Source organism: Mytilus edulis, unplaced genomic scaffold (assembly GCF_963676685.1).
Source record: "Mytilus edulis unplaced genomic scaffold, xbMytEdul2.2 SCAFFOLD_1733, whole genome shotgun sequence".
In the NCBI taxonomy this organism is placed as follows: domain Eukaryota; kingdom Metazoa; phylum Mollusca; class Bivalvia; order Mytilida; family Mytilidae; genus Mytilus; species Mytilus edulis.
This window is the reverse complement of record NW_027268852.1, coordinates 4,613-19,264: the sequence shown is the minus strand read 5'-3', so window position 1 is coordinate 19,264 and position 14,652 is coordinate 4,613. Positions and strand designations below refer to the sequence as shown.

Below are 14,652 nucleotides of genomic sequence, written 5' to 3'. Positions count from 1 at the left end.
ATTGTTTTTTGTTGGTACAATGTACCTCATATTTTTTTTAGGACAGAGATAAAAATCAAAACTAATATAGCCTCTTCCCATTTAGAAAGTCTAACTAGGCCTCCAGGTGTAATTCAAAGTAGCAAATATATGTATGCCATTAATATATCTGAATATTATTTATACATTTGAATGTGATATTTGCTACTGGACAGACAGGATTCATTAATCAATTAAACATGTACAGTTCTAAGAGATTATAGGCAAATAACTGACAGTTCCAAACATACAAGTACATCACTATTGAAACATGTATTATGATGGATTATGAAACAACTATTTTAATTTCTAAATTTGTGTACTTGTCTGTATGTATTAGATTTGATAGATGTATTATCAATATAAACACCACTACCAATACTCCTTTGGTCATCAGATTGTTCTTTGTGGTTTCTACCACTACTAGTTGATAACTGGTCATTATCTATCCCCTGACATTGTGTATGTGTATTTCCTGAAAGCTGTTTTAATAGATTAAGTGTTGAACTTTCATGACCACTAGACTTTTCATGTCTACGAATATTTCCTATGTTATCATATACTTCATCACTGTGGCGATAAGGAATTATTTCAGAATGAGATTTTGTATCACCAATACTAGGAAGGTCAAGAGGTCGTGGAGGCAATGAAGGTCGCAAGCTAGAGGTTACAGATGACCATCCACTCATCTCTATTCTGTGAAGTTTATTATGATCCACCTTGGCTTTAGATCTAGATAGATGGACCATAATTGTTGTTAGTTTCTCCACATCTTTTGTTTTCTTCACACAACTGAAAGAAAGAAAATATTGATTGTAAAACGGTGTTTGAACATTCAGTCAGTATCTGGTAGCTTTTTAACAAATGATGTAACAAGAATGTGGACTTATTGTGAAAAGATATTCATGAGTTACAAATGTAAAAATAATGATGTCTCGATTCATTTTATCGAATTGAAAAATTCATTTCCAAAGTGTTGGAGGAAGATTCAAGATATATGCAATAATAACAAGACATTCACCATATTTAAAGAAATCAGTTATCAAATAATTTGAGAACAAACAAATTGATGTTTACAGCTGACTATATTTTGTCAAAAAGATATTAATTAAACGTGATAAACAACTCACCAAATTAACAAGATGATGATAGTAACAGTAAATATCCCAGCTATGGTACTGGAGATGTATAATCCTGTCTGTAAGTCTGTTAAAAAAGGGGAATCAATATACAAAACATTCAGGTTGTAATGTAAGGCAAACATTCAGGTTGTAACGTAAGGCATTATTGATGTTGTTACATTTAGTAATTGGTATGTATGTAAATAAAAAGGCATACTGGAAAATCAGAATTGACTGTTTTGTTTATCATATCAAAAGTGAGTAATCTTTGTCAATGGACTATAATATTATTAAAGAATAGTTTTCCTGAGAACATGTAATATAGAATATTTCTACCAAAATTAAAATTTGGATTCTTATTTTGTAGAGCACAAACTACAAACCTTTTCAAAAATTATAATTTGAAGTACAAATACATGTAGAATATCCTACTTCTTAAAAAAAGGGGTCATATGAACATTTCATGTTTTTGTTCTTTTTAAACTATTATTAAACTTCTCTTTTTTAAAGTATATTTTTTGCAGTTTGAACTATTAGACTAATGTTCTATCTTCATGGTAACATATTAGATGCATATATATACTATAAGAAATCTTGCCTTCTTTTGTCATAGAAGATTTATCATACAGGTTTGAACAGGAATGATTCTTGGATAAATCTGTTGGTAGAGTTGGCTTTGGGCTATTGTTCCTGTCAGATACGGTGTTATTGGTACTTCCAATTGATACAACAATGTTGGTATGAGTGGTTGACTCTATTGGTGTCTTAGATGACAAATGAACATTGTTTCTGTAATGCGTTGTTAAGATATCACCGGTAGTATGTTTCTTTGAGAAGTTGTTTACATTGGTTGTAATTGGTGCTAAGTTGTTTACATTGGTTGTAATTGGTGCTAAGTTGTTTACATTGGTTGTAATTGGTGCTTGAGTCGAAATCTCTGGTAATTCGGTCATCTTTTTATTTGCTGAGTTTGTTGTTGCAGGTCTAGATGTTGATTCAAAAGAGGACGTCTTTCCCGTTTGTTGAAGTTCCTTTGCTGTAGACAATTGATTTGTATCTAAAGCAAATTCATATGATTAATAGTACAATGTTGCTTACAACTTGCACTTAAATTTGGTTGCACCCCTTTTTTTTTACCACAAAATGTTTTTGACAGAACTTGGTCTAGCCAGATTTTACGTCAGTAGTCCAATCTGTTTTAAAGAAGTTAGAAGTCTCAATGGAAAAGGGCTTTTAATATTGAAAAAGAAACATTTCATTGTTATGAAACCGCAGTAAATTATATACTCTCAAACCTATAAGTGATGTGCACGCTTCTTTGGATATGCTATTGACCAAAGTAGTATTTTCAACTGCAATTTAAAAAAAACCCGTCTATTTAAAATTGACAATGGACAGGGACAAAAATAAACACCAAATTGATGAGGACGTTGTCAATGGTCATTGAAATTTCAACATGAAATCAAATGAATAGAACAAAGTACTTGAGACACAAAACTGTCCATTTTTTCTAATGCACAATACTTGCAACAACCAAGAAAAAAAGTTTGTTTGGATTTAATACTATGCACCACCTACCTAAAGACATATTTCAAAATATATTTACAAACTTAAGAACATACAAGATTAAAAAAAAAAAAACAGGCACTAAATGCCTCTACTTTTCCAAATTATATATTCATATTTTACTCAAGTTCGATTGGTGTTTTCTAAACAACTACCATCTTGTTTAGCTTGATAACCAATACTTACTAGATTTTGTTGAGGGCATTTGACAGTTCTCTCTTGTTCTATTACCAGGAAAGCAAACTGTTCTACACCACATGGTAGAATTTGTATGAATTTGATCGATTCTGCATTTCACTTCTTTAACAGTGAGACGAACACGTAATTGAAGCCTGTTGTCCGTATAACTATCACTTTCAGATTTATACTGGAAGCAGAGGGAACCAGCGTTTATAGATCTAGTTGTAGTTTGAACCGTTTCCGAAAAAGATAGTGTTGCGTTCCCATGGTTACAATCGCCTTCTACAATTGTTAGCATATCATACTTGACTGTATGTTTTTGTCCTTGAAACCCACCATATTCGATGATATTATTGAATGGCATTTGGTCAATCTTAACTTCCATTAATAATTTCGTAGCATTTTCAAATTGAATTTGCCATTGACAGTTTGGATATCGAGTATGTGATGATTCTCTGATAGAAATGTCTTCTTGTAATTTAAAAGATCTCTTGGAATATTTTTCGCACCAACCTACAAAATGCAAAAAATAAACTGGTTTTTAAGTTTTGATACTGCCCGTCCCATCTTTAAAAGCCTTCCTATTGCATAAATAGTTTATTCATTCTCGTCCTGAATATGCATTAAATGGCTGCCAATGGACATTGAATAAGAAGCAATCTATACACGACAAATAAATACTAATCGAGTTGAATTAGGATCGAATTTGGCAAACGAGGTATTATTTGGCTTCTCAAATGTATCAAAATAATATTAGTTCTTCTGATTGATGAATAAGGTGGATTAATCTGTACACTTCATTTCAGACGTAACTAATAACATGTTGAAATTGACATATTTTTCCTCAAATGTCCATTTTACACCAAGTTTTTGGTAATATTTGTTAAGAGCCCAGGCCTTAGCCACTCGTATTATACCGAAATTGAAATATTGGTATGTTGCATCTAATAGCAAGTATCATTTAGGACTTTTACTTAACAAGCAAAGCAAATACAGTGATAATTTGTCATACCTCTTAAAATAAAGACTATCAAAGGTATGCCCTTCACCGTCAAATACATGCACTTACCATCTTTCAGTGTAGCCTCGACAAACTGCAAAATAGTCACAGATATAACAATGTCAACAAAGATCATCTTCTGTCATTCTGGTCACATTTGTATACTATTTGTTTGTTTGTATATTATCTTACACCTGTTGAATATCTTATCTAATATGTTTATTCCTTGAAGGTATTTTAGATATATGCAAAAAGAACATTATCAGCTAAAGGATCGATACTTTGTTGTAGTGAAAATCGTAATATAATTGATAGTCACCCCTATTTTCACAAATATTTCCATAAATTTCTCGTTGTTTTACAAATAACAAAACTCTTTACCACACATATGGTAATTGCTTCTATATTCTGAATATAAATAAACAGATTGAAATGAAATATGAAATTGATAGTTTTGATATTTGTTTGCAATTTGAATTTTCGGTCTAAAGAACGTCCAAGGGAAGGCGGTCAAACTTGAATTCTTTCCAAAATACAATATAACAATAACCAACACGATTGTTTAGGTCGAATTATGTATTGTACAAATGGAGTTTATGTTTTAGGCTGTCAAAATCATTTCTGTTAAAATACGATACGTTTAAAATGGAAATTGGAAAATCTTTATCACATATGAAGAGTATTTTTCTCCGAAGTTGATATGAAATTTCAAAGCCTACTAGTATTCTGCGTTTCCTGTCATGATTCTAAGATAGTTGTCTGTTGCTAAGCTACTAAACGCGTATTGTTATGCGTTTACTTTTCTACATTGGCTAGAGGTATAGGGGGAGGGTTGAGATCTCACAAACATGTTTAACCCCGCCGCATTTTTGCGCCTATCCCAAGTCAGGAGCCTCTGGCCTTTGTTAGTCTTGTATTATTTTAATGTTAGTTTCTTGTGTACAATTTGGAAATTAGTATGGCGTTTATTATCACTGAACTAGTATATATTTGTTTAGGGGCCAGTTGAAGGACGCCTCCGGGTGCGGGAATTTCTCGCTACATTGAAGACCTGTTGGTGACCTTCTGCTGTTGTTTTTTTCTATGGTCGGGTTGTTGTCTCGTTGGCACATTCCCCATTTTCATTCTCAATTTTATTTATATTTTAAAGATATATTCAGAGATTTCCAGAGACGAGACAGTGGTGTTATATCAGATACATTATGATATGTGTTCCTTATTTCCATTCCAAACTTTTTTTTTATGCCATCTATGATTTAGATTTAATCGTGCACAGGAGATTGAGGTCAGTGTTGCCTATTGCATATACAGTACAGAAAGGCGGGAAACGAGTCTGTTCCTGCATGTGTCATAAAAAACTTTTTTGAGAGAAAAAACCTATGATTTCTGTAAAGTAATGGCTTTGACAAAAGAGAGAGTCATATGCTAATCTGCTTTTGCATGTTGCCTATCAGCGTTTGTGATATGACTCATCAAATGATTTGAACAAAAGGCGGGTGTCACTAGTGAAGCTAGAACTGTAGACCTTTCCCAAGCACCTGCATCAGTTTTACCCCAGTTTAAGTTAACCTACGGGTACTCAATCAGCTTTAGTTTTTTTTTTGTGCAATCATGAGTGCTTCTGTGTGGGTTTTTTTTTGGAGGGGGTGGGGGGGGGGGCGACAATTAATCCTAAACATACAAATAGAAAGGAGACTGATGCTCAAACAAAATGAAAAAAAAAATGAAAAATAGAGGCACTTTTATCATTCGTTAAAAATTTCATAAAAGTGAACGGAGTACACATGTATCATTCATTTTCTTAAACAAAGAGTTTGATACTAAAAGATAAAAAAGTGGAGATAATGAATAAAGATACGATCACTGTCCACCTGTCTCCTTTGTTGTCTTAGTCAAAGATACGTATTACATGGAACGGATATGGAGTCTAAATTGTTGATGTCTGCTTGCTGGTTACAATTGGTGATATTAGGATTCAAAGGTATTTTTTAAAATTCATATCGAATCTATAACTTCTTTAATTTCTTACTTTATTTGGTAAAAACGTTGTTAAGAACTTATACATTATCAATCAATATAAAAAAAAGTTATATCGCAATTCATATCTGTAATGTCACAATTTTTGTGTATATTCATTGACGTGACTGCTTTTGCATAAGAACTACTACTTGCAGTAGTACATTTGTTTAAGGCTAATCCTCTTAAATTAGTAATACTACAAAGAATATCGTGAACACATCAAATTTATTTTTTTGTGAATAAGTATGAATTCTTCTGTTCAGTTGGAAGACCCATAGAAGTAACAGTGTTATTTTTTGTTACCTTGTTAATACCTCCTTCCAAATCACGGACACTTACGTATCGCATTTTTTACGATATATGCTTAGAGTATATAGACATACTATTGACAAAGGGTTTTCAGAAAGGCAGGGTTCATATTGCGGTGTCTTGTTAACTCAAATTTTAGGGACTTACTGATTTTGCGTGGTTTCACCCATATGCACCATATAACATCCCCTTTTTATGTTCCTGATCATGATACTTGCCACTGAACATGAATTTTTCAAGTATCTCTAGATGAGTGATGCTAGCATCCGTCCAATTTAAACGATAGCTAAGTTTATCCGTCTACCAGAATACCTAAACATGTGATATTTATATAGGTTATTTATATCATTCTGATACAACACCTTCAAGTCCAGGTATTATTTTCCTTTTTTTCAGGCAATACAGTAAATAGTATTAATACCAAACGTGTAACTAATGGTACCAAGCATTCATGCCACAGCGGTAAGATAAATAAGTATTAAAAACTAACGAATTGTATACAGATTGAAAAATTTAATTCTCTCTCAGAAATGTGTCCGAAAAAAATATATCATTCTATATGGCTGAAATTGTAAGTCATCGTGAATTACGTTTGGTTTGGTCGCGGTAACGTATGGTGGCCAGATGCGGCCATTTCGCCTTTTCGCGTTTTCGTGTTTTCTTCCTTCACTTTGTAAACGAGAAATCGGGAAATCGAGAAATCGAGAAAGCGAAATCGAGAAATTGAGAAATCGGGAAATAGGGAAATCGAGAAATAGGGAAATCGAGAAATAGAGAAATCGAGAAATAGGGAAATCGGGAAATCGAGAAATCGAGAAAGCAAAAACGCGAAAACACGAAAGCGAAAACGTGAAAACGCGAAATGAATTTCTCGATTTCGCGTTTTTGCTTTCTCGATTTCCCGATTTCCCAATTTCTCGATTCCTCGATTTCTCGATTTCTCGATTTCCCGACTTCCTGATTTCTCAATTTCTCGATTTTGCTTTCTCGATTTCTCGATTTCCCGATTTCGCGTTGGAAAAGTGAGAGGAGAAAATGCGAAAACACGAAAAGGGGAAATGGCCGCATCCGGCCACCATAGTAACTTGTTATTTTCTATGCTATTCCAAGTTCCAATATTTGAAAAAGATCATAACATATCATTACAAAACACTCAAATGAATCTCAAGCACAAGTCACGCTACATACATTAGCATAATATACCACAAATAACATACTATGTAGAACGTAGGACACTTCGAAGTTACGACATGTGTACAGTAGAAAATCGGATCTATAAAGGACAGAGTTATACCACGCAGATACTTATCGTTAAATGAATTAACAATCACATGTTTCACTAAAAGACGGGCAATGAATTAACAATCACATGTAACACTAAAAGACGGGTCAGTTCTTGTTTTCTAATGAATTGCCAAATCAATGTTTAAACAAACTACATTAAGTAGTTGGAATAAGTTGTATGGAACGTACTTTCAATATAAATCATTCTAATTTCTCATCTTTTATATAGATTATACCATTGGTATTCCCATTTGAATGATTTTACACTAGTAATTTTTAGGGCTCTTTATAGCTTGCTGCTCGGTGTGAGCCTAGGCTCCGTGATGAATGCCGTACCTTGACCTATAATGGTTTACTTTTTTGTTACTTGGATGGAGAGTTATCTCATTGGCACTCATAACACATCTTCCTATGTCTAATTATTTTTATTTTAACAGATCAGATATATGACTCAACACACAGACAGTTTAAGATCAACAGCAAGGAAACTCAAAACATTGCATTTCAAAATGCATCTTCATTGTATTCCATTACCATAGTTGTTTTACCATTGGAGTGCAGCCCTTCTTTATGGCTTCAAGACTGTAATTCTGGACTAATATACAATCTCACGACTAGTCGTAGAAAAGCAATGTTTCGTCTGAATGTCACTAAAACAGCTATGCATCTAGGAAACACGTATATACTTAGTTTTACGAGGAACGACTCGTGCAGTAACACAACTTTCATTGTTTTCGAGAGAAAAGGTACAACAACTAACGCTAAACACCACAACACAAAAAAATGATAATGATGTTATAACATATGTAGTATTAGAAGCGTTAGTCAAGGTACACCACCACTTGGTGTGATTTAAAAGTATCAATTATCAAAATATTCAAATATTATTCAAAATACTCGAAACATTTGCTATGTGCCTACCAAACTTGTAGGACATCGAAAATGTTATTCTAAATATCTTTGACCAAATATGAATCTGAAACACAAAATAACAAATAAACAGTCAAATTGTGTAAGAGGTTTTTTTTTATATAGAAATACCTTAAAGTTAAGTACACTTGGTCTTATTAATTCTTATAAATGACAAGTATAGAATAAGTATAACATACGAATACTTTGTAAGTTATCCTTTTTTAAACTTCGTCGGGATATATGCCTGCAACTTTTTTTATGTTTTAGATAGTGTTACGACAACATCTACAACAGCCGAATTGGGAAGATCAACAACACAGAAATCATCAACCATGACGGAAAACCATGTTACAAATTTAGAACCGTCTACAACAGAGTCTACACCGTTTACCAAATATACCACAACACTGTCAAATGTATCAGGAGGTGTTATCTCGAACAAAATTAACCTTCAAACAACTGGTAATCCTAATTTCTATCCACCTGGTTCCTCGCCTGGATCTGTTTCCTCAAATAATCAAATTTTGTTCAGCAGCCAAGAACCAAACTTTATCACAACAAAAATGGAATTCTCATCTTCAACGACATCTCTCCGAAGTGTATTGCCACTAAATTTCTCGAATTCCACCCCTAAAATCTTAAAAGTGATTTCTGTATTGCCAAGTAAAGTTCACTATACCATAGCAGACAGTCTAACAACTTTTAAGGCGAACATTTCGGAGCCACCAGGTATCTAACTTTCTTAACTTTTATGTTGGTCTAGTTACTAAGATCTACATATGTTTCAAAACTATAATTTAGTACAGTATTAAAGTTTCAGTTAAAAAATATGACGGTAAAACATAATTTGAAGAAGTGCAGACAACCCCATTTTAAGAAATACAAAAATGCGAAAAGACAAACAATAGTTCAACAAACATTACATGGTAAACTAAAGATTAACCAACATGGACACCCCTAAAACAATGGTGAAATTTTAATTACTACTCTCTGAACACTCAAATAACTATGCGAGAATGTTTTTAATTTGAAATCAATGATATCGAATTTGAAGGAAAATGACGCAAGTATATCCAAGCAAAAATCAGTGATATTTAATATATTATGTTTTGGTCAACGCTTAGGGGACGACCATTTGATATTCTAGGGGGGGGGGGGGGGGGGGGTAGGAGGATTTGTTTTTGATCGGTTATTTATTTTTGTAAACTAAGAGGACAGGTTATTCATTTTCTGCACTATTGAAGCAAGATTTTTCATTTTTATTAAAGCAACGGACTGTTTATTCCTTTTTACAACTATATTTATGATATGCAAAATCATACAATTATTAAAAGATTTGTTTGGTATAAATAATACATGTATAGTCAAGTCATTATGTATCATTTAATCAGAATTAATCATCATCTTCTGCAGAAATGGATCTTTTATATTCCCAACTGCAGATACATGTATCGAATACATACATAGTATTAAAGCTTGGTTGTAACTAGCCTCTTATAAAAGTCTTTGAAAACATATTTCGCCGAGCGGAGCGAGGAAAATTATTTTTGAAGGGTTTTGGAGTCACTGAAGGCCCAAGAAGCTATAGAACAAATGATGCAAAATCATGCTTTCTGGGTGTTCAGAAGACATATTCATAACTTTGAAAATGCAAGTTTTGTTTTAATCATTTTTTGACAATATTTTGGTCTCAAGCAAAATGTATAAATTCAGTTTAAGACTTAAGTTTTTAGGAACAACATCAAAAGACCAATGTGCACGATAAAGCAAAAAAGGAAATTCAGATAGTTAAGTCTGTGGCTGCTGTTTTTTTTTTAAACTCATGATAAGTTTATAACAAAATTACTAGATTATAAAAGGAATGCATCACTAACAGAATACAGAAAGGCAATCAATGAACAAGTTAGACAAATAAATAAGAAACATTGATCCCGAAAAATCAGGGCTACATCTGAGGGAAAATAGAACTTTCTTCTTGCAAGGCACTCACCGTGAACACAATTTGATATGGAGACAAGCGTTTGGTTTTGAAATTTCCTACATGAGGCATTTGCCTCAATGTAGTTACGGCCCTGTTAAAATAAAAGTGAGGTAAGGTTACCTGAGACAATATATCTCAAGTTAAATGAAACCAATTTTAAGACATTTTAAGTATATTTAAATAATATTTATACTATTATTATCAAAAAAATTGGGATGTTTTTCCTAATTTGTTTGGATTTTTTTTTGGGAAAAAAAAAAATGTATGAAGAATCTGGTGCCATTTCATACTTTAATCATACTTTAGATTAGACCTGCGAAGTTATTTATTTTCAATACATTGCAAGTCAAGTAATTTATTTTCAAACTACAACAGAACAAACCATTTATTTTTGTTTTTATCAAGGCTGAGTTATTTATTTTCAAAATCCTCCTGCCCCCCCCCCCCCCCCCCCCCCCAAATATCAAATGGTCGTCCCCTTAGTAATCCTATGCAATAATGTTATATATTCATATATTCTTTAGAAAATTGTTCAAAGATTTTTAGTCTGCAGCTATTTTCGTATGGTCCCCTATTTCAAGACTTCAAAAACGACATTGTATTAACAAATATACTGGACATTTCTTTCTTTTACAGATAGCAAAGATCTGTCGACATCTCCAACTGTGGATGTTAAACTTGAAAATACAAAGAAAGGTAAATTGTCATCGTTGTTGAAATTATCCTAGCTAACATAATAAGCAGTAGTATAAGATTAGACTTAAAAGTGGAGTGGGGAAAATCAACTCATTATTCAACTAAAAGTATCTCAATTAGAACACAAGTTATCCTGATATATCATTACCTGCTCATTATGGAATTTATACCAAGAAGTCAGCCAATACTATATGACAAGGTATGAAGATTTTCATTTGACGAAAGGAAATTGTTCTGTTAAGACATAACATAGACCCATCTTTTTTCTATAGAACTTTTGATCACAGATATAGTACGAATGAGTATGGCGAACTTTAGTTTTACTTTGCAAATTGTTTGAAGCTTTCGATTTTTTAAAGAGTGGCGTCAAGTGGTGATTTTTTTTTATTATCAAAATTGTATTTACGTTGTGTCATAGTTCAAATTCATTCGTTCAGTGTATGTTTACTTGGTTTTTTTTTAATATGTGTTTCTGACTTAAGCCATTTCAATTGGTATTTTAACGGATGTCTTTCAATATTGTAATGTTACACATTTACTTCAGGTTAGGATGAAGGTTGGCGCCTGTTAAAAAGGCTAAACCCATTGCATTTGTTTGCACCTGTCCTAAATAAAGACAACATTAATATTCTGCTGTTCAAAAGTCATAAATCGATCAAGAGAAGATAAATCCATGTTTCATAATAAAACCGAACGAAACACGTCAACTATAAGAGGATAAAAATGGAACAACATAAATACTGAAGTTAAAAAAAACCAAAACAAACGCCAACACACATAGAAAACAACTATTTGATAACAGCTGCCAATGACTCATATTCCGGACTTGGTTCAGGATATTTTGAGAAAAAAAGGTGGATTGAATCTTGTTTTATGGCTAACCAAACCTTCCGCTTGTATGGCAATGTTTAAAAGGTATCGCTAAAATGACGACTATGTGACAGGAATACGGACAAACGCAAGAACACTCAGTAGGAATATGTTGGTCAGTGGTTGTCGGTTGTTGATGTGGTTCATACTAGTTTCTCTTTTTTTTTGTTTCTTAATAGATCAGACCGTTGGTTTTCCTGTTTGAATGCTTTATCACTAGTAATTTTTGAATCCTTGCTGTTAGGTGTGAGCCAAGGCTCCGTGTTGAAGGCTGTACTTAAACCTATAATGGTTTACTTTTTACTAGTTGTGACTTGGATGGAGAGTTGTCTTATTGGCACTTATAACACATCTTCTTATATCTAATGACAGCTTCTTTGTTTTTGTAGCTGATTAAAAATTATAGGATGGGATTTCATTGGTTGATTCAGTTTACATTTTTTATAATTTTATTTACAGATAATCCCAATTCCACGATAGCCCTTGGAATAACAATTTCCCTGTTTGCTTTGGCTGTTATCATCATTGCTCTTATGATTATCAGGTAATTTTAGAAAAAATGACAATATTGAAAGGAACATTATTTGGGAAAAAAACGGAAATGAGGACAGGCAATCTCAGAGTCGTACCCCTTTTTCAAGCAATATTTCATTTTTATTGCGATATCCATTGATATTTTTAATTTAGATGACAAAAAATAGGTTGAATTGTGGGTCTGCTGTTGATATAAAAAGTTGTTCAATGGTGCATAATAAAGTATAAACCGGAAATTTTGGAAAACCAATTTCAATATTTTCCGTTAAATAAATTGAAGCATAAAAGTTGCACGACTTATTTTTATTCTTCTTTCCTTGTGTACTAGAATAGAAAACTGCAATTATATCACACTTCTTAATTATATTGAACTAAGAACTGAACTGATCATCATAGGACAGAGAAATTCACAGAGGATACAACTATTTATTTTAGTTTTAGTATAAACATCGACATTCATTTTTTATAAATTTAATTGGGTAAATATGAATTCATAATGACTACTTATATTCAAAACAAGCACCTGATAAAGTTAAGCACAGTTCATATCACTATGGTCCAAATGGAGTGACGGAATGGTCTATAAAAACTATAAATGCATTTTTTTGTTTTTGTTTAGGGTTCTATATAAGAGCCGGAAGAACGTTGATCTAACGTCAGATGCCATTTCTACAGTGTTCTGTAGCAATGATTTCGTGCATAGCACGGGTTTTATTAATGATGCACCTTCATCGATAGCTACACAAGATTTTATAAAGATTCGGAAAGTTTCGGATTCTACTACCGATGAAATGATGGAAGTAGAAGACCAAAGGTTTAACAACAAGACTTACGGGGAATCTACATTCGGAAGCAGTTCTACCCCTAGACATAGTCCAAACAGAGTAAACCAGGACTCTAAATATGCTGGACTGTCTGGATTTAAGAAATATCCAACACCCCAACCAAGCAAAGCTAGCAGTTATGTTTCAAATAGAAATTCAAGATACAACTCAAAGCAATCAGATACAGACTATTTCCAGTACAAAAGACATTGAAGACGTATATTATTATGTTGCTAAATGTATATAGTGTGTGTTTATGTATATAAGGATATTAAAAGTTATTTGCCTGTCCTCATTTTCGTTTTATAATAGTGTACATTGAATATTTTAGTCAATAATAATTATAATTTACTAATAAGCGAACATCTTCAGTGATTGTAAATTAATTATTTATGTGTCCCAAAGGGATGTTTGAGTTGTTGGCAGATCTTGCTACTTTATGTAATTATGTTAATTTGTCACAACTATATTTAGACTCTTTTTATGTTTTGGCCTATGCGTGAAAAACTATTTTAATTTCTAGATGTCTTGTTGATTTGAGTGCCATGTGGTTGTGTCTTATTGGTATGCATCGTAACTTTATATTTGTAAACCTGGTTCAGATAGGGAAATGGAAAACAAATCTCAAATAGTTCGTTAATCCTCAATAAACAAGCTTAAGTCAACGCGGTAAACGTTCCTTTTGTATTCGCAAACTGTCAGTTTTATGAACTTTTATTTTTCAGTTTTAGATACAAGAAAATGGTGAAGACCTATCATCTACACAGCATCAATCTTACAAAATTTACATAGGTACATTAAAATTGATCAAATGAGACGCGCCTTGACTGCTCACAGTTACTCTAAACAACATCCGACATATGCATGAGCGGTACATACAATAACAGTAGAAATCTTCAGATGAACCTAATTAAGTTATATACATGATTTTGTCATGGCTATGTTCCAGACCATATGAGTATTTGGACCGTACGCGTACGGTCCGGACCGTATACGTATAATCGTATGGTCGAACGGTATGAGTATACGCGTATGGTCCAGTACGAGCTGATTATACATGTTATTGGACCATATGGGTTAAATTTAAACAAACATTTATCACAATCTTCATTTTAAGTTTTACAAATGGTTATTATTTCAATTAGAAGGATAAAATGAACAAACGAACAATTGAAATTAAATATTTGTTTTATTACGAAATATTTTTTACATTATCATGTTTGCAGTTCATGCATGTTCCTTTGCATTTGCATTTTTTTTTGTAAAGTTGCTAAATATTCTAAAACAATTGTCCTCCCACATTATGTTTACTTTGATATCTTCAATTTCAGTGATCAA

The 14,652-nt window shown here is 32.7% G+C and overlaps 2 protein-coding genes across 2 annotated transcripts; one reads left to right on the top strand and one right to left on the bottom strand.

Moving 5' to 3' along the window:
• Positions 1–276: 276 nt before the first annotated feature.
• On the bottom strand, positions 277–4,093 carry LOC139508767 (uncharacterized). Its single transcript, XM_071296025.1, has 5 exons — positions 3,955–4,093; positions 2,892–3,398; positions 1,738–2,196; positions 1,149–1,224; positions 277–810 (listed from the first exon to the last, which is right to left on the bottom strand). The coding sequence occupies exons 1-5, from the start codon at positions 4,019–4,021 to the stop codon at positions 321–323; spliced, it is 1,599 nt and encodes a 532-aa protein (XP_071152126.1). The 5' UTR covers positions 4,022–4,093; the 3' UTR covers positions 277–320.
• A 4,592-nt stretch (positions 4,094–8,685) lies between these two features.
• On the top strand, positions 8,686–13,577 carry LOC139508766 (uncharacterized). Its single transcript, XM_071296024.1, has 4 exons — positions 8,686–9,138; positions 11,027–11,086; positions 12,416–12,500; positions 13,110–13,577. The coding sequence occupies exons 1-4, from the start codon at positions 8,742–8,744 to the stop codon at positions 13,525–13,527; spliced, it is 960 nt and encodes a 319-aa protein (XP_071152125.1). The 5' UTR covers positions 8,686–8,741; the 3' UTR covers positions 13,528–13,577.
• The last annotated feature ends 1,075 nt before the right edge of the window (positions 13,578–14,652 follow it).